The 19,108-nt window shown below is 40.2% G+C and overlaps 1 protein-coding gene across 1 annotated transcript in view; it reads right to left on the minus strand.

Annotated features, from left to right (window-relative positions):
- Positions 1-19,108, minus strand: part of il1rapl2 (interleukin 1 receptor accessory protein-like 2) — a 447,173-nt gene that overhangs the window by 26,656 nt on the left and 401,409 nt on the right. Inside the window, exon 8 of the mRNA XM_030739324.1 lies at positions 229-361. Within this exon, the coding sequence (XP_030595184.1) occupies positions 229-361 (133 nt within the window). The remainder of the gene's footprint in view (positions 1-228; positions 362-19,108) is intronic.

Raw genomic sequence — 19,108 nt, forward strand, 5'->3', positions numbered from 1 at the left:
ATCACGAGAGACCAAATTAGATCCTGACAGTGTGAGGAGCGCAGCTGGAGTCAAGACTATTCAGAAATTAATTAACAATAGAAACCTGTAAACTTGAGAGAGTGTAATTGATACTGTCTTGCAGTAGATGTATTTAGAAGTTATTTACCCCCACCCTCAGGACACTGATTCAGGTCAATTTTGAATATGTGACTGAATCAATGCTTCTATAGACACTGGTTTACTTACTTGACTTCACTTTCTTTAATATGTCCTGCTAGTTCTTCAACATATTTTTCTCCTTTGGTCCAGTGGATGCTGGGCTTTCTGTTTTCTCCGCTGTAGCCAAAAAAGGCCTTGCAGTCCAAACTGAGAGGCATACCTGCAACAGACAGCACAGCAATGTTAGACACCACGCTGTGCCGTACAGAAGACATATTTGCTCTGTTCTGCAGCTAAATCTCTAAACCAGCTGCAGTCCAGGCTGAAGGCAAAACACACATTAAAGACGACACCGTCATTTCACTGAAACTGAAAGTCGAGCGCAGAAGGAGTCATTAAACAAAGTTGGCACATTTTGGGATATTTCCTAACTCATTTCTGCAAAGACGTGTCCGGATGATAGCGGGAAGGCTGCCGCCACAGGGAGCCAGTGCAGAAAACTACGCAAGGTGTGTAGCGGGGTGCCTGCAGGGTCCTTTTGAAATGAGAACCTGAAATAATTGCTGCCTCCTCCTGGTGACAGTAATATCACTTTAAAGAGAAGTGAGAGAAAACATTTCTGGAATCATGAGAGGAAAAAAAGAAACACTAGGTACAATACTGCCATGTATCATAAGCTGCAACACTGCCAACCTTTCACCTGAATAAATGAGTCTGTGGCGAGAGGAGACGTACACTGAAAATTTAGTGTTAGGTGGTGCAAAGTGAGGCAAACACGTCTGCACAAGCAGAAGATTTCTTATCTTACATCGTTAATATATGCTTGTCCCCAAAATCTACAAATTTACTGCATAAATCTGCAGAGAGGAGAGGGGAATGGAGAGAGGCAAGATCAGACCCGGGTACCGTGCCCAGGTCACATCCGGCCCTTTGGTTGTCCCTGATCGGTCCATGTGAGGCCAATGGGAAATTAGCACATAAGTATACATCATGCAGTTTGTTCCATGTCAACCACCAAACACTCACTGATAAACTGCCCATCAGAGAAAGGCTTACAGCTTTTTTTTTTTGCAAGTTTGTGGGAAGTCATAATCCAACTTTGTTGCTTTTCTTTTGAAGAAAGAGTTTGCTCTCCCCAAAAGATGAATGTAGGGTTTTTAAAGAGACATAGACTTCTAGGTTTTTATTTACTGAAGTCAGAGATAAAGCTGTGTACTTAGTTTGTGGAGAGCAGATTGCCATGTTTGAGGATTACAATGTCGCCATTATGAGACTCAAAGCATTATGATGCAGAGTGGTCCTCAGGCCACCCTCATGAAGTCTGTTTCTGATTGTTTGGTCAGAGACATTGACACCAGTGGCTGCTGGAGTTCATTTTGTAGCTCTGGCAGTGCTCATCCTGGTCTGCCTTGCACAAAGGAGCAGCTATCAGTCCTGTTAATGGGTTAAAGACCTCCAGAGTAACTGCCTGCCTCCTGGAATCTCCTCCATGCTCTTGAGACTGTGTTGGGAGACACAACAAACCTTTTGGCAATGGCACCTATTGATGTGCCATCCTGGAGGAGTTGGACTACCTGTGCAACCCCTGTAGGGTCCAGGAATGGCCTCATGCCACCAGTAGTAACACTGACCCTAGCCAAATGCAACACTAGTGGAAAAACAGCCAGAAAAGATGAGGAGGGAAAAAATGTCAGCAGCCTCGACCTGTAAAACCATCCCCGTTCTGGGGGTTGTCTCATTGTTGCCCCTCTAGTGCAATTTGTTGTTACCCGGGGCTAGAGGAGTATTAGATGAAATCATTAAAGCACACACACACAGCTTTCACACTCTTGCAACATACTACATGGTACAAGTTTAAATTCTAGCAATTAAATTCTAGCTGCTCTTATACATCGAGACAGGAATGCCATCTATAGGAATTACTGGCTATGCAGCTTATGCACCATGTCATGGTCAACATTCTGACCTGACCCGTGACATCCTACAGGGAAAACAGAACAACACAACATAGCATACTGTTAATACATTTTGAGACAATGAGTACTGCTATTTAATTCAATTGCAGCAGAGGCTGCTCCCCTTAATGAATGCAAACTTGAAGCTGAGACAAACATCGGTACTCAGTGCTGGGCATTTCAGTATTAGACATGATGCCAGACTTCGATGGTCTTGCAAAGAGAAATATCAGTCTCAGTTGTTCCCATTAGACTAAATGACGCACAGTTTCTTGACACATGGTGTCATTCATAGTAATACATTCCTGCATAAGACAATCTGTTTGTTCATAAATAGTAAATATTGGCCCAATCTTTTATTCATTTGTTGTTTCAACTCTGTAGTGTTTAGGGGATTAAAGTCTGAAATAGCCACAGAAGCAATGACAGAACAGAAAATGATTTGGGCCAATTCATATTCAGGAGGATGACTATAGTGTTATGTTAGTTTTATGTCTAATTGATTTAAAATCCACTGTAGTGGTGTACAAAGGCAACATTGGATGGATGGATGAGCAAAAACTTTTGAACCTAACTGTATTTATGTTTAGCGCTCATACCAGCATCAGTGAATATAAAACATTAACAATACTAAACAATCAAGATGCGATTGAACCGCAAACTTTCAGCTTTAAATCAAAGGAGTCGACAAAAGTACTGCAGTAACTGAGTAGTAATTACAGCCATTTTTAGACATCTTTCACTTTTTTATGCATAGATAGAGTTCTTGCAACTTAATTTGTGCGAGACACATATGATTTTAAAGCCTTGAAACTCCAGAACTCCATATTCAACAGATGCCAATCAGTACCTGTAATGTAGTGCCGCTGGAAGAATCAACAATACTAGGAAAGCACACACACAAGCACACATATATGGGCAGACAGTATCCACACACACTCATGTAAGACCTTGAAACCCCCATCACTCTATGATTACAGCTATCAGTGGTGATGATGGAGTATTAATGAGCATTCTAATGAGCGCTACCTCGTTAGGCAGTCAATTAGCAGATAATTATGATAGACCTCGGTATTATCATAATGATAGCTCTGTCAGCGCAGTCAAGAACCAACACTGAATGTTAACATTCTGTGTATATCTGTGTGTTTGTTGTCAGCTTTCACTGAAAGTTAACACTTTACGTGGTGTTTTTATGAGGAGTGAGTAGGAAATGCAGGTGCTTCTGTGAAAGCTTTCAGAGGTAATTATCTTTTTCAAAAGAAACTCAAAGAGCAGCAAAAGTAAGAAAAAAAAATCTTCACAAACTGGTTACAGGTTGAATAAACATGAGGTTTTCTCCAGCCGGTCAATGCAAAATGCGACTGTTTTCATATGGAAATGTCTTCGTGTTTGGTGTCACTGCTTATTTTGATTGATGGAAAAGTGGAGGGAAAGGAGACAGAAGGCTTTGACTTCTGTCAGTCTCAAAATTATAATTTCTAACAAACTAAGAGAAAAAGTGGCCACTGAAGCCTCACGTCTTGCATGCGTGTGTGTTGGTGGGCTCCTGGTGGGCTTGTGGGGGGATTTGTTTACCTTTGAGCTGAGTGAGACATCAGCCTATCAGTACAGGCATATAAAAACACACATACTTCAGAAATCAGTTAAAAATGAAAAAAACAAACAAACAAAAAAACAGCCTAGAGTCAAATTAGTTTAGCTTGATTGTGTGTGTGTGTGTGTGTGTGTGTGTGTGTGTGTGTGTGTGTGTGTGTGTGTGCGTGTTTGTGCGAGTAAGTAGGTGCGTGTATTTGAGCGCTGCAGTAATTGATTAGCACCCTGAGGGTGTGTTTGTGTTCTCAGCATGTTCTGGTGATTAAAATCATCAACTTTGTTTGCACTTGTGTGCCATGAGGGTGTGTGTAGGTGTACGGGAGTGATTTTGTGTGTGTGCATCTCTCCAGTAAATAGAAATACGGGCCCTGAAATCCAGCGTGCATTTAATACAGCTGAGTCATGTCATCATTTCTATTTGTGGCTGTGGCAGCAGGGTGTTTGTAAGAAGCTGAGAAAAAAATGGGGGCTGGTGCGGTATTGTTATCATTAGCATCAAAGAAAGATTGACAGGAATTTTCTCAAGTTGGTGCATCACCATTTCACACTGCTGCTCAGTGCGATCACAACTACATTCCATTTTCTTTGGTGTGACAAACACAGGAAGAGCCCTCCCCGATCACAAGTGAGTTTGCAAACAGAAGTCACGTGACCGCGAAGTCAAATTCAATCTGATTTCACCTCTTTGTATCTTTATTTTAGCCCGACAGCCTTGTCTGTACTCCTCAGCGTAGAATCTCTGGCGTTCATAGATGCACATAAAGAAGCAGCTGAAAATGAGCATCAGTCCAGACTGTGTTTCGCCCCTTGGTTCATTTTTTTAATGCCGCTATCCGAGCATAAGGAGCGGCTGGTTATCAGACATCAACATCTGTTTCCCTCGGCCCGTAAAGCCTTGTGTGTTTTGAGGTAGTTGTGGTTCATACCACATTCAAACAGCGAAAAGTTGCCATTGTTCTTTATTTATTATACTGCATTTCTTCATTTCAGACAGATCTAAACAAATGAACAAATTAATTTCATCTTGAAGGGAAGAAAACTGCTCTGAATATGAATGCTGTGGGGATGCAGTTAGCATCCTCATCAGGATAGCTTCTGCATGACAAGTAAATTGTTGACCATGTTATTGTTGACCCTTATCCCCTCGGGAGACCACTTTCGATTTCAAGGCGGTTGCACAGGTTGCCTGGTGGGATGCAACTTGTGCAACCACTAAGCACCTGTCTCCAAACAATCACAGTCTGACTCAGACTGACTGCAATCACACTGCATCAGATTGGTGAGGGTTTGTAAATAATTGCCTTCTAATTTATAAAGGCAAACAGATTGCTAACAAGTTGCAATCAGTGGAAATCAGCCTGCACCAATGAGCGCAACACTTCTGTACTGTGCCAATTCGCAATAAAAGTCTCAACTCAACTCAACTCGACTCATTGCATTCTGGTTATGTCTAGTGTCTCTGTCATTTCACAGTTAAATTGCTGTCCTGCAGCTACTAACTTGTTATTTTGGAGGATTTTTTGAATTTCTCTTTCAAATCTACGAGGTTCTAGCTGGACTCTGAATGTAAGTAGTTAATGTAAACCCTCTGTGTACAGTACCAGTCAAATGTTTGTACACACTCACCTGGGTGAGCGTCACCAATTTATCACAGGTAATCTCTGCATGAACTAATCACCCCATGAATTAGCTGTGATTACCCACATTTGTTGGAAAGCTAAGTCACTAGACACACCGAGGCCACAATCTAAAGAAACTCAAGAACAGATGAGAAAGAAAATCATTGATATCTATCAGTCTGGAAAGGTTCACAAAGCCATTTCTAAGGTTTTAGGACTCCAACAAACCATGGTGAAAGCCTTTACCCACAAGAGTGGCCAACCTACCAAATTTACTCAAAGAGCACACTGACGAGTCATCAAGGAGGTCTTGAAAGAACCTAGAACAACATCTAGAGAACTGCAGGGCTCACTTGCCCCAGCTAAGGTCAGAGTTCATGATTTTACAGTAAGAAAGAGACTGGGCAAAAATGGCATCCATGGGAGAGCTCCAAGGAGAAAACCACTGCTGACCTAAAAGAACAGAAAGGCTCATCTTACATTTGCCAAAAATCATCTTGATGATACCCAAATCTTTTGGGAAAATATTCTGTGGACTGACGAGAGAAAAGCTGAACTTTTTGGAAGGTTTGAGTCCTGTTACATCTGGTGTAAAACTAACACACCATTTCATAAAATAACATCATACCAACAGTCAAACATTGTGGTGGTAGTGTGATGGTGTGAGGCTGCTTTTTCGGGACCTGGACAACTCGCCGTAATTGGTGGAACCATGAATTCTGCTCTCTACCAGAAAATCCTGAAGGAGAATGTCAGCCCATCAGTTCGTGCTCTGAAACTCAAGCACACTTGGGTTATGCAGCAAGTATGATCTGAAACACACCAGCAAGATTGAGGTGCTTTGGCATGACCTTAAACAGGCCATTCATGCTGGAAAACCCGCCAATGTGAAGACTCACTGCCAGTTATCGCAAATGCTTGATTGCAGTTCCTGCTGCCAAGGGTGGCACAACCAGTTATTAGGTTTAGGGGGTAATTACTTTTTCAAACAGGGCCAAGTAGGCTTTTTTTTTTTTTTTTTTTAACCTTAATAAATGAAATCATCATTTGAAAACTGCGTTTGTATTTCCTCAGGTTGTCTTTGTGTAAGAGAAACTTTTGGCTGCTTCCTTGTCACAAAGGGTAGCCACAGCAGGCAGCTCCACATGTTTGATTTGACAGTGTTTTACACCAAATACCCTTCCTGACACAACCCCAAAGGGGATTTGTGTCTCCTGCTGGAATTGAAGCACCAACGTTTTGCTTGCCAAGCGAATGTGTTAACCATAAAGGCACATAGTGTCAGGTCTGTTTAAATATGAATGTTGCTGTTTCCCCGTGTTTGCTGTATGTATAAATAGCCCTTGTTTGTTTTAAGTTGACATTTAAAATCAGTCTCAAATCAACAATAGAGTTACCTAACACCAGCCTGTTCTGAATTATGTCATTTGTCGTGACAGCAATATCCCAGATTCCAGGAGGAACTGGATTGTGATGCCAGTAATATTTCATACAGATGAAACGTGTGACAAAGGGACATGATAAGATGGGAAATTCATAGAAATCTGGTCTCTCTTGCTTACTTCTTGTAACTCTTATAGCTGGTATTCACATCATTAGTCTGTTTCACTTGTCACTCTTTGGGGTTTCCTGTTCTCTCTTTGCTTTTAACTTTTTTTTTTATCACTAAAATAAATTCTCACTCAAATCTCCTTGTCTCCTAGCCTTTTCTCTCTGTGTATCAGGATTTTTTCCTCCCTTTACACAATCCCTCAGTCTTTTCATTTGCTCGCTCTCCCTCTTTCGTTCCTTTTATAGAAACCTTTCACCTGCAGTGTGACATATGTATAAGTTGCTTTCTGCGTGTGGACAAATGCATATTTTATTATGTAAATTCAGATAATTTTTATTCACCTTATGCGAGAACTGTAGCAAAGAGTGCAACAGGGAAAATAATCAAAGCACTTCTGAAATAGTTTTAGATAATGAGATTATTTTTCTGGGCAACACACCAACACGATGTGTATGTGGAAAGGAAACGACAAAAGTGCAGAAAACATTCAGGTAAAGGATTGTACGAGAGAGAAGTAGGACAACGCTTAACGAGGGAAATGAATCACACACACACACACACACACACACACACACACACACACACACACACACACACACACACACACACACACACACACACACACACACACACACACACACACACACACACACAAACTAAGAGAATCCCTCATCACTTGACAAGTATGTATGGCAAAAGAAAAAAAATCACTTAAAAGACCCAGAATTACTTTGACTGTGATATATTTCATATCTCCCGTCATCTATGATTCACCCCTTCATTAAACCTTGGCCTACTTAACACCAAGATTAATGTTAAATACATCCTATTGGATTGAATTGTCCCTTTTCCCTGGATATTTATGGCTGTCAGGGGAAACGTGGCTGTGTTTCAGAGCAGACGGATACATTTCGATTAACTTGTTGGATAAAATTAGTCCAAGATTTTTATGCACTGATTAATTCAGCAGTTTCTACTATGGCTGGTTTCTAAGAGTGGAGACAGACCAAAGGAACAGTTCGATAAAATTATATAGAACCAACACGAGTGGTAATTCTAACACTCCTATGATGGTGGTCGTCCTGTACACAAAAAGCACACGAAAAAACAAATTAGCCAATCATGCGATGTGATCATCAGCCAATGGGATGTGATGTGATGGTTTCAGTCACTAATTTCAAGTTGTATTGACTATGACATGACAGTGTTGTACAATTATGCCAACATGAAGCATGGAGGGCCATCCTGGCCAAGTTCTTGTATGCTTATATCTTACACCAGGTAGACAGTCAACATATTCTTCTCCATCCACCCTCTACATGCTGCTTTTTTCCAAACCCAGCAGATGTTGCAGCAAAGACCCTAGCCGCTTCTGACAGCTAGCCACAGTCAGACAAGGCTTGCATAAGCACATTGTTTAATTCTGGCAGCAGCATGCTCCAGTGACACTGATTTAACCAACGCACTGATTCTTTCCACATAAATCTTGCGTCTGTGCTAGAGAGTTAAAAAAAAAAAAAAATGCTGCAAGAACTGCACACGGCTGGAAAAACACTCATACTCTTAACAAGTCCAGACAGCTCCTCTGGAGCCAGATTGTACTCTGGCCTTAATTTAGGGGCACCAATTGTCAAATATTGCTAAAAAGTCTTGTCACATACCACTAGCTCTTATTGTAGAGGTCTGGACCTTCAGGGGCCTACAGTAGCCTACATTTGTGAAGCAGTGAGAAGACGGAGGTGACAGGAAGGACATAAATACTGGATATACAAATACTGTATTTGTATATTTGATGGGCACTGTGCATAATCTACAGGGAATATGCACTGTAGCTAAGAGCTAATTATCATCTCTAGTCCCAGGTTAGGGGCCACTGATAACACACAGCATAAAATGAATCTGTCTAAAGGAAAGAAGAAAGGTGCTGAAGGGAATACCGTTTAGGTGCATGGATGAATCCCAGACAGCTGAACCTTGTTGAAAATATTTTCCCACGCAGAAGACATTATTATAGGCTTATATATACCATATCCTTCTCTTATCATTTTATGGTTATATTCACTTATATTCCAAGGCATTTGCCCATCATTTATGCAGTTCACTCAGACTGGAGAACCTTTTGTGCATCCAGGTCTTGACCGTGCTCTGCCAATCACGACATATATTCAAAATTACTCTGAGCTAAATATATCTTAGATGGTAACACTAAACAAATAAAAAAAAGATGAGCATGATGAAATTCTTCCTAAAAGTTATTTAAATATGTACTTTAGTGCAGACTGAGATCATCTTCACATCACATGTCACACATTCTCGAGTAAAAGAGAAAGTCATCCAGAACTCAAACATAGACTTCACATCTGCTTGTCACTCCCTGTTTCTCTCTTACACACACACACACACACACACACACACACACACACACACACACACACACACACACACACACACACACACACACACACACACACTTTATGAGGAATGATCCATCAAAGTCCATCTGTTCATTTCAAAGCACACACAGTGTAAGACCTTAAGGTGATTTTGAAATGCTGTGGGTGTGTAAGTGTGTCTGTGTGTGTGTGTGTGTGTGTGTGTGTGTGTAGACCAGGTATGGGGTGTGTGGGGGTTGTCTTGGTAACAGCTGAGTTTTGGGTCTTGGGCTCCAAGGGAACGCAGCTGCACATGGCAACACAGATGGTGCATCAGACACATGCGCATGCACATGCACACACACACACAGACAGCACGTAAGCTGAATGCTCACATACGGAAATGCATGCGCGCGCGCGCGCGCACTCACACACACACACACACACACACACACACACACACACACACACACACACACACACACACACACACACACACACACACACACACACACACAGCCACGTGTAAGTAAGTAGGCAGCTCAGCTGTAACCTGGGAGGCTGTTCATGCTTTCATTTAGTCTATTTCCAGACATCCTGCCTCTAACAAATTATTCCATTTTAATTTTAAATCCTTTCTATTTTTAGGGAAGCTGTATGCAGCGCCTACTCTCCTCAGAAACCCCATCCTTTGTGCCAGCTACAGTTTTAGGGGAAGTCAGTACTTAGTTTGTTGCCAAGCGGTCATTGCTGTGATTTTTGGATGCTGCATTTCCTTCTGCATCCTTTTGTCACTTATACTTTGTCCAATACTGTGGCATCATTTTCATTACTTATCAAATCGTTGCATCATTGTATACGTATTCAAGAATTTTCAAATAAACTGTGTACAGCAAAGATTAGTGTGAAGTAATAATTTAACAAAAAAAAAAGCACTTTTACTTTGTTGCTGACAGTTGGATGCAGCAGTCGATATCACGCTCATGTCTGAGTGGGAGCTATGTGTCGATTAGCTTAGCTTAGGGGAAAAAAAAATGAGAGCTGGGAGAAAAAGCTATGGCTCTGTCCAAAGTTTTAAAGCTTATTTCAATCCATATCTCTAAAGTTTACACTGGTTCATTCAGGGAACAAACAAAAATTTTAAAACAACTGCTTCTGTTTCATGGTTTAATGTGTTGTGAGATGCTTTTCTGCATATCGTGGTTGTAATGAAAGGTTATTTCAGTTATTGTTGGTTTCCGATCAGCTTGAAGCAGGCGGGCCATTCTCCTCTGACCTCTGGCATCAACAAGGCATTTTCACCCGGCGAACTGCTGCTCACTGGATTTTGTCTTTTCTGGGGACCATTCTCTGTGAACCCCAGAGACAGTTGTGTGGCAAAATCCCATTAGATGAGCAGTTTCTGAAATACTCAGCCCAGCTGCCATGTGATTGGCTGATTAGATATTTGCATCAATGAGATGAAGACTTGCACAGACGTACCTAACAAAGTGTCTGGAGAGTGTATACTACGTATTCATAGACTTAAAGTATATAATGCAGATATTAAATTGGCACTTTTTATGCACTTTAGCTGGTGTCTGTTTATTAAAAACATAAAAAATAGGGAAGCATCCTAGGTTTCTCCTTTTTTGTCTCCAATTAATTATCACAAGGGTACCATTCTTGACGTTATGAATGGGATTCAGAAGCTACAACAGTAAAATGCTGTTTATATCCAAGTGCATCAGTGTTAAGAGTGTTTGGGGATTCTTTTTTTTTTTTGGATGTTATTTTGAACATAATCTATGTTTAATTAACATGATACAGTATCTTCAACAGATGGTATCAGAGTGCAGAGACTAAACTAATTTAGTTTTACATGTACCACTCATACATTTTTAGAACGCACAAATCAGCTTATATCACCAACTGTCTTTAGTGTGTCTTTTAATGGGCTGGTCCTGATGGGATTTGAGCCTATTAAAGCCCTTTTATATGCTGAAATACTCATGCACATGTATGCCCTCTCACACACCGACTGTTCTATTTAATACGGCAGCTGCAAAAACAAACTGTTTCTTTTTAAATCATAATTGCAATGAAACGTTTGAACTATTAATGGAAAGTCAGAGAAAGGTAAACAAGAAAATCAATCCAAAAGTTCACAAGCTAATGAAAGTATTTTAAGTAATTTCACAATAATTCTTCTCTTTTTTTTTATTGATGGAAGTCCATATTTAACATGCTTCCAGTCATATGGAACCCTTTGAAAAGCCCTGCAGATTTTCAATATAATTTGACATTACACTTCTTCAGGAGAAACTGAATATTATTTGATAAATATGAGCTGCAGAATCATTCCTTGAAACGCAAAGGCCCAATTTCCTGTCTAACAGGAAATGAGGCTGCCACAAAGTTGGAAAGAGTCATATTTGATTATTGTGAATAAACTAAATATTTTTCTCTCTTCATATCTGACTTTATCACTCTTCCTTGTCTTCAGCATCCTCCTCTTCTCAATTCATCCCCACAAACACACACTCTCGCTCACATAGTCATATCACATAAGGTGATTCCCGCAGAATTAATAACTCTCCCGGGAAAGTAATAAAGGGAAATCCAGCCTCCTTCTTTGTCCATATTTGGCCATTTTCTGACAGCTCTAATTAACCAAGTCCTTTATGCGTCTATACCTGACATTTGATTAGCTGGGGGGCTGGCCTCGTTAAGAACGGTTTTAAATTAACAGATGAAATTAGATTGGAGATTACATCAGATAAGCTTGACAAGGTTAATTAAATGACCAGCCACAAGGGGAGTGTGTTAAATCCAACATCATCAACAGATTCAGAGCTGATATAGTTTGCTCCCTGATTCCAAATCACAGCAAAGTACAAAAAGTTAGGACTGTCACATATAAACAAAAACACAACGCAAATTAATGATACCTTAGGACTGGAAAAGTTGTGTAAGTTGTGAATTTGTGTAAAACAGCTGGAACCTGTGCAAATTTCAAAGGGCAGCATCTGTGATGGTATGGGGATACCTCAGTACACATGGGAATGGTGTGGCTTTGGAGCTACATTGGCTGCCATCCAGGTAGCATTTTCTGGAGGGCAGAACACAGCAAACTGGAATGTATTTCAGCAGCTACAGTATGTAGTCGAAGGGTTAAAGTGGGCTTCCTCCAGTCCAGACCTGTCACCCATAACAAACATTTAGCACTCTGTGAAATGAAAAATGCAACAAACCAGACCCCAAACTGTTGAGCAGAATGTGATCGTCAAAAAGTTTAACGAGCACTGTGCAAAGAACCGGTAATGCAACGCTTTCCCAGCTTATGACACCAGCTGTCAGCCGCCTACAATCCAATATGAAATCCATTCCCAGGCGCTTCAGCCCCCACTCACACCCCAGTAGGTTGCATGATAGGGTGGGGCAAGGTCTCACAGTGGTTTTGCCCAAAACCCCTGGTGATAATGACCCACACCTTTTTTCACACCTTGGCTCATGTGATGACGCACATGATTAATAGTGGGGTCAATGACCACGTCCAAAGGGGACAGGCCACACTAGGGTTTAAAAATTTGGGACTCTCCACCATTTGGTTTTAGAACTAAAGGAGCCTCTTGGTTAAGAAGTGAAACACCTCCAAAAAAGAAAAAAAATCGAAGAAGATCCATTTCGCAACATGTGTTGCTGGCATGAGAGCTGAAATGATCAAATATTTTTTCAGAAAAATCCCCAAAGTTTTTCAGTTTCTTATCACGTTAACAAGTTTATTGCAACTTAATTAACATTGATCAGAGTTTCCTTGTAATAATTAAGTAGGCGGGATTTCCACACTGTTTTATCCAAAGGTCTGCCTGGAAGAAGGAGGAGGCACATTGAGGTCTTTTGAATCATTTGTCCATCTTGAGTTTAGGCAGTTTGCTTCATATCGAGCCAGAAGAAACGTCACATCTATGTGTGAAAGCCTGCAGTCCAACTCAGGTACATCCCAAGCCACCAGTGGAAATAAGGACAGAAAAGATGAATAAAAATGATAATAGGAATGAACAGATGGTTTTAGCCTTTGGGGTGGTTGGCTGTGAGCTGAATAAAGAAACAAGAATCAGTAGGGGAAGTAAAATAAAGGATAGAGGAAAGAAAAAGCAAGTAAACCCACATGAGGTTAGGTGTACTAATAGTTTTGGTCTCAGTGGTGAAAGTGTGTGTGTGTTGGGGGATTTTCGTGACAGAACTGGGTGGGAGGTGATGGCTGACTGACAGCTGTTACCCGAGAGTCCCAAAACATTCAAGAGTGTTCTACTTCTCTAGTTTAGAGCCAGCGGTTAACAAAGTAAACTAAACGAGGACGGTGCTGAAAATTAAATTTGGTCCCTGATTTGTTTGACTCATTTGTGGTTTGAACAGCTGTAGGCCTTCAAATGACTGGACACATTTAATTTTGTGCATGGTTTTAGGCTGCAGCTATCGTAGCATTCCCAGCTGAGCAGATCCACACAGACTAGAGAGAAAGTTTGGTTTGTTGGTGTAAAGGGGGCGTTATTATGCTCATTTCCACCTCCGTTTTAGCTCCAGGATTTGATTCTTGGACTAGAGAAGCTATACATTATCTTTACTTCAAAATAATACATATTCATATTATACTCAGCCATGATGTAGTTCATTTACTATCTGAAAAAAGCCACTTTAACTCCTCTTTTAGGTCACCCTTCATTTTCTTCTGATTGGCTGCCTGATTGGTTTGAACAGCAGGTGGGTGAAGCTGTTGTGCACAGAGATTACTGCTACATTGTCATTTCAATATTTGAAATTTGGGCAGTGTCTAATATGAGCATGCTCCAATGTAAGATTAGATACATATGACCTATATTAAAGAAAGGCATTATAGTTTCATTGTAATAGACTTGCAACCTGTCCAGGGTGTACCCTGAATTTTACCCTATGTCAGCTGGGATAGGCTCCTGCCCCCCAAGACCATGAGTTGGATAAGTGGTTAAGAAATACCATATCAATAATAAATAGCATGAAAATGCTGCCCTAAATTCTAAGGTCCCAGTTGCCTTAACTTCATCAATCATGAAGTCCTCTAAAATAGAGAATGTATTCCCTGTAATTGACCTCCAAAATGACACCTACTGTATAATATGAGCTTTTTCTGACCCGAGTTTGCCATGGCAGGACACCTTTATTTGTCTGTGTCAAATAAACTTGAACCCTCTGCTATGGTTGAGGTTTTGTTAGGTTTAGGACAAAAAATATCTTGGATAATGTGAAGAAGGGGTGTTGTTTGGATATCATTACCTATCACTAATGCTGGAATTATCTCTGCATCTCTAGATAACCCTTGGCATCCTACAGCGAAGATGATGACACTGCATAGTCTTGGGAACATGCTGTGACAGCCTTTATGTCAATCAACCTGATTTGCTGGTTTAACTCCTGTTGAGAAATAGATCTGACACAAAGAGGTGGAAAAAAAAAAAGATAAACATTACACAAATAAATAAATGTTACACGAATCAGAACACACTCATTAGCAGTGTCACAACAGATAGACTTTTCTCCATCAGTTCAGTGTCAGTGCAGCCCGCTGTGGCAGTGTCAGTACTGACCTAATGTTCACTCTTGTCACAGTCTCTTATTGGTTGTTGTTGGGCTAATATGAACTGCCAGCATTATTTGAGAGCCAAACTCACAGTACAAGCGGTGCAAAAAGAAAACAGTGTCATCTTCACTCTCCAACTGTTGCATTAGCCATTATTCTGATGCGAATCAAATTATGAGAGGGCACAGCTACGATGTGATGGCTAAGTGTCGGCAGAGGTAAGGAGATCATTATGTAAATGGATGATACAATAAAAAATAAAAGTTAGCACGAAATAAACGTATCCAAAAGATTCAGAAGTCAGAAAAAGAAATGAATAAACTCAGCATTAAAATTTCACACATTATTTATGTTCATGTGCTGCAGTAGGCATATCTTGCTGCCACTCTGGTCGTGTCCATGTCAAAGTTTTACATTTTGTTCGTCCATCCATCCACCTTCACCTGCAACCTCTGTGCTGTTTGCAGACAGTAGCATTCATGCAGTGGTTAAAAATGTTCAAGTAGTGTTACATCAGTCTCAGCTATAAAACAATGCTTTCAGAGGCGGCAACCGCCATAAAAGATGGCTGAGTGTCTACCAGGTGAGTAGTCAGTCATTTTTCTCAGGGTGATTTTCACTCAGTATCCACGGGCATTTAGAATCCTTGTGGGAGAAAATTGTAAGCATGCTGTTTGGTTTTAGCCGTGCTCATAACTAGCCACGTTTGTGAGCTCTTTTATTCGACTCAATGAATCAGATACACCAGGAGAGAGGTGCTAAGAAAATAGCTGCAGGTCTTTTGGAAATTACCTTCTTACTGCTTTCACCTCTGATTATGGACGGAAAAGGTGTGAATTCCCTTATTTCTGTTTGGGTGGAAATAAAAACAAAAAAGCACAATTTGGCCTTTTTTAAAAAAATTTCTTTGGCTATGTTGTATTTTCTGGGCAGTAGAAATTGCAAGTTTGTAATCATTGATGCTCTTGTGTGACCCCAGCTTACATTATCAACCCAGAGTGCATTACACATTTTTAAAACAATGAAAAAATGTTTAACAGTGTGCTTTAGTAGCTACTGCATATTAAGGGCTCATTTTAAAGTAGCACAAAGAAGTTCTTCTAATGCCACTTGAGGGAGAGAGTCAATCCACATAGACGCTCATGTTGAAATGCCACCTTAATAACACATTTACAGCTGGTAAAGAAAAAGAGTTTTGGTCTGTATAGCTAATTTCCCCCTTTATAAAAAAATTTGAGGAAAAAAGTCTGGTTGTGTAGTAGGATAAGTCTGTGCCACACTTTTAATTTTTATGTTACTTAGCAGTTATTTAGCAGGTATGTGTGCTTGTTCATTGCACCCCTAGACAGTTTATGAATGCAGCTTGCTGTCTCAGCATGCTACTGTTAGGTAATAATTTCACCCAACATTATTTGTGTCTTACTTCATACGAGGCTCCAAAACAAAACAAAACAAATCAAAAAACAAAACAGAGCAGTAATACGGAGGCTTCGAAATGTCTCGTTTACAAAAAAGACCCAAGCTTTAATGCTTGTGTAGCGGTAACTCCACGAGCATTCCTGTCCTTCAAAGCTGTCAAAAACATGCTGTGTATCACTATCTTAAGGTCATAAAAACCCATTTTAGGGCCAGTAAGATGACCGCTTTGCCTATTGTGGCGGGAGCGTGAGCGTAAGAGCCCTCTTGACCTCCATTACACATCTAAAAGTGATAGAAACAAACTATTCCACTTAAGATTCCTCTATGAGTTCTCTCCTCTTGCTCTTGCTCCCACAGCTGTTAAAGGTGTGAAAATGTTAAGAGGGATTAAAAAAAAAAGAAAAAAAAAGAGTGCTGCCCTTTGAGAGCGTGCACACACAGGCCAACAAAATGAAGCCACAGACATGCGGATAATGTAATAAATCAATGCACTGACACAGAGACAGAAGAATATGTGATTACATTGCTAGAATAAAGGAAAAAATATGTATCTGTAATGTAAAACAAGGACTGCTGTCATCTTTCATTTTATTGTCTGTGTCTAGCATACAGTGATTTCTTTCTCTCTCTTTCTTTCCCTTGTGTAACATTAGCCATAGGGAGCTTCATCCTTTTTCTTCCAGAAAGCACAACAAGGAAATATTGCTAAACCAAATTTAATTAGATAAGGGTTGGCTTTTGTTAGGGTATGAAAACTCATATTGTAAATGAGCGGCTTTTCCTAAATGAATAAATAATTGTGTCTGAGTGTGTGCTCCATCATGATCAGGACCTATGGGTCGGAATTCACCCATAACCAATGAAAGTCAATGTATTTGAGAAACTCTCTAGGGGAGGTTGAAGATAATGCATGAGTAATGAGTAACAAATACACCACACAATATGTTCAAAGCTTTGTTTATGCATTAATTGCATTAGCTCATTTGCAATTGTTTTCTCCACAGCTGAATAAACATTGCAAAAAACCCAGAAACAAAAAAAAAAAAAAGGTTTTCTCTAAAAACTGTTATCCCGAAAAGAACTTTACAAAGCCAGAAGCATATTTTTAGGTCTGTAAAGCACTTTGTGGCTCACTTAGCGTATGGCCAACATACAGTATTAAATCTGTAAGCAAGACTAGCGCGTAAACAAAGTGCATTTGTAGGGGAATATGTAATGGTGATATCGATTATTCTATTAGCTAATGTAAAGTGCTCTGCTGGAATACCTATGCAGTACTGAAGTTTGTTAAAAACTTTGTTTAGTGTTCCATTACTATACCATCTCTGGGTAAAAATAATCTCCCAAATGACCATCTCAGTAGATCAACAGTGTAAAATTTCATATAAAGTACCAGTGGCACTGATAATGTGACAGAATCTGTAAAGTGATAAATGACAACAGTCCTTATTAGCAGAGAATGCTGCAGGAAACCCTTCATAGGGGGAGAATACTTTTGACTTTTCTGCACATTATACTTCATTTTGCTCAACATAAACCTGCTGCATCCCATACATGTCAAAGAGCTCAGGTCTCAGGATGCTATAACAAATATGAACATGTGACGTTAACACGGGCAGCACGGTGGCATGGTGGTTAGCACTGCTGCCTCACAGCAAAAAGGTCCTAGGTTTGATTCCACGGGGTTTTTCTGTGTGGTTTTCTCCAGGTACTCCGGTTTCCTCCCACAGTCCAAAGACATGCAGCTACTGGGGTTGGTGATACTAAATTGCCCATAGGTGTGAATGTGAGTGTTAATGGTTGTCTGTCTCTTTGTGTTAGCCCTGCGACAGGCTGGTGACCTGTACAGGGTGTACCCTGCCTCTTGCCCTATGTCTGCTGGGATAGGCTCCAGCCCCCCCGTGACCCTGAACAGGCTAAGTGGAAAAGAATGGCTAGATGGACATTAACATGTCCAAAGGCCATCTTAGAAGTGGAGTGGACTGATCAGAAATCCATTATGATTATCATATTAACTTATTGTTTTAATAATGATTTAATAATAATTTAAATTATTAATAATTTACTTGATGACTGGACATTTGTAGCCTAGAATTGTTGCTGAAAACTTTGGATCCAGTCAGTATTATCTGAACCAACTGGCTGTCACTCCTGGGACACCTGGCTTTTTGTTGTTATTTCTCAGTACGCACAAGATGTCCTTTGTCATTGGTTGGATCAGCACAAAATGCACAGTGAAGATTTAATAAGTGGGTGTTCATTATTTTCTAAACATCAAATTACACCAATATAGGGGTAACAGGTGTTCTTGATGCCAAAAAGAGCCATTACTGAAAGTAATACAGCCATCATTGATGAAGCTCTATGAAATATTACTATTTAAGTGACTGCATCTGTTTGATATATCGAATATCAGTCATATACTGTCAAATCCATTATAGCCAGATACATCAGATATAGATACACGGCTGTAGATCAACTTTGTTCAAACAGAAAGAGACAGGAAACATTTCAGGTTTTGCAAGTTTTTCACCTTTTCCTCCACATTCGGTTTGGTTTGTCATCCTTAAATGGGGTAACGTTTGGAACGGTAATGACAATGACAGATATGAACCACAATTTGATACACAGATAGAGTTTAAGCACACCTCCAACATGTAAAGCAGTAGACACTGTAGGTACTGTAGACACTGCATGGTAGAATTCCAGTCTCACTCACACTCCAGTCATTAATTCTTTCAGTTTCATTCACACATATCATACACACACAGTAGTATAGTTTAGGTGGATTTTCAAAGGGGATTTGTACTTAATAAAAATCCAATTCTGACTCCACAGGATCCTTATCCCACTGAGAG

This window comes from Archocentrus centrarchus, chromosome 10 (genome assembly GCF_007364275.1).
Source record: "Archocentrus centrarchus isolate MPI-CPG fArcCen1 chromosome 10, fArcCen1, whole genome shotgun sequence".
In the NCBI taxonomy this organism is placed as follows: domain Eukaryota; kingdom Metazoa; phylum Chordata; class Actinopteri; order Cichliformes; family Cichlidae; genus Archocentrus; species Archocentrus centrarchus.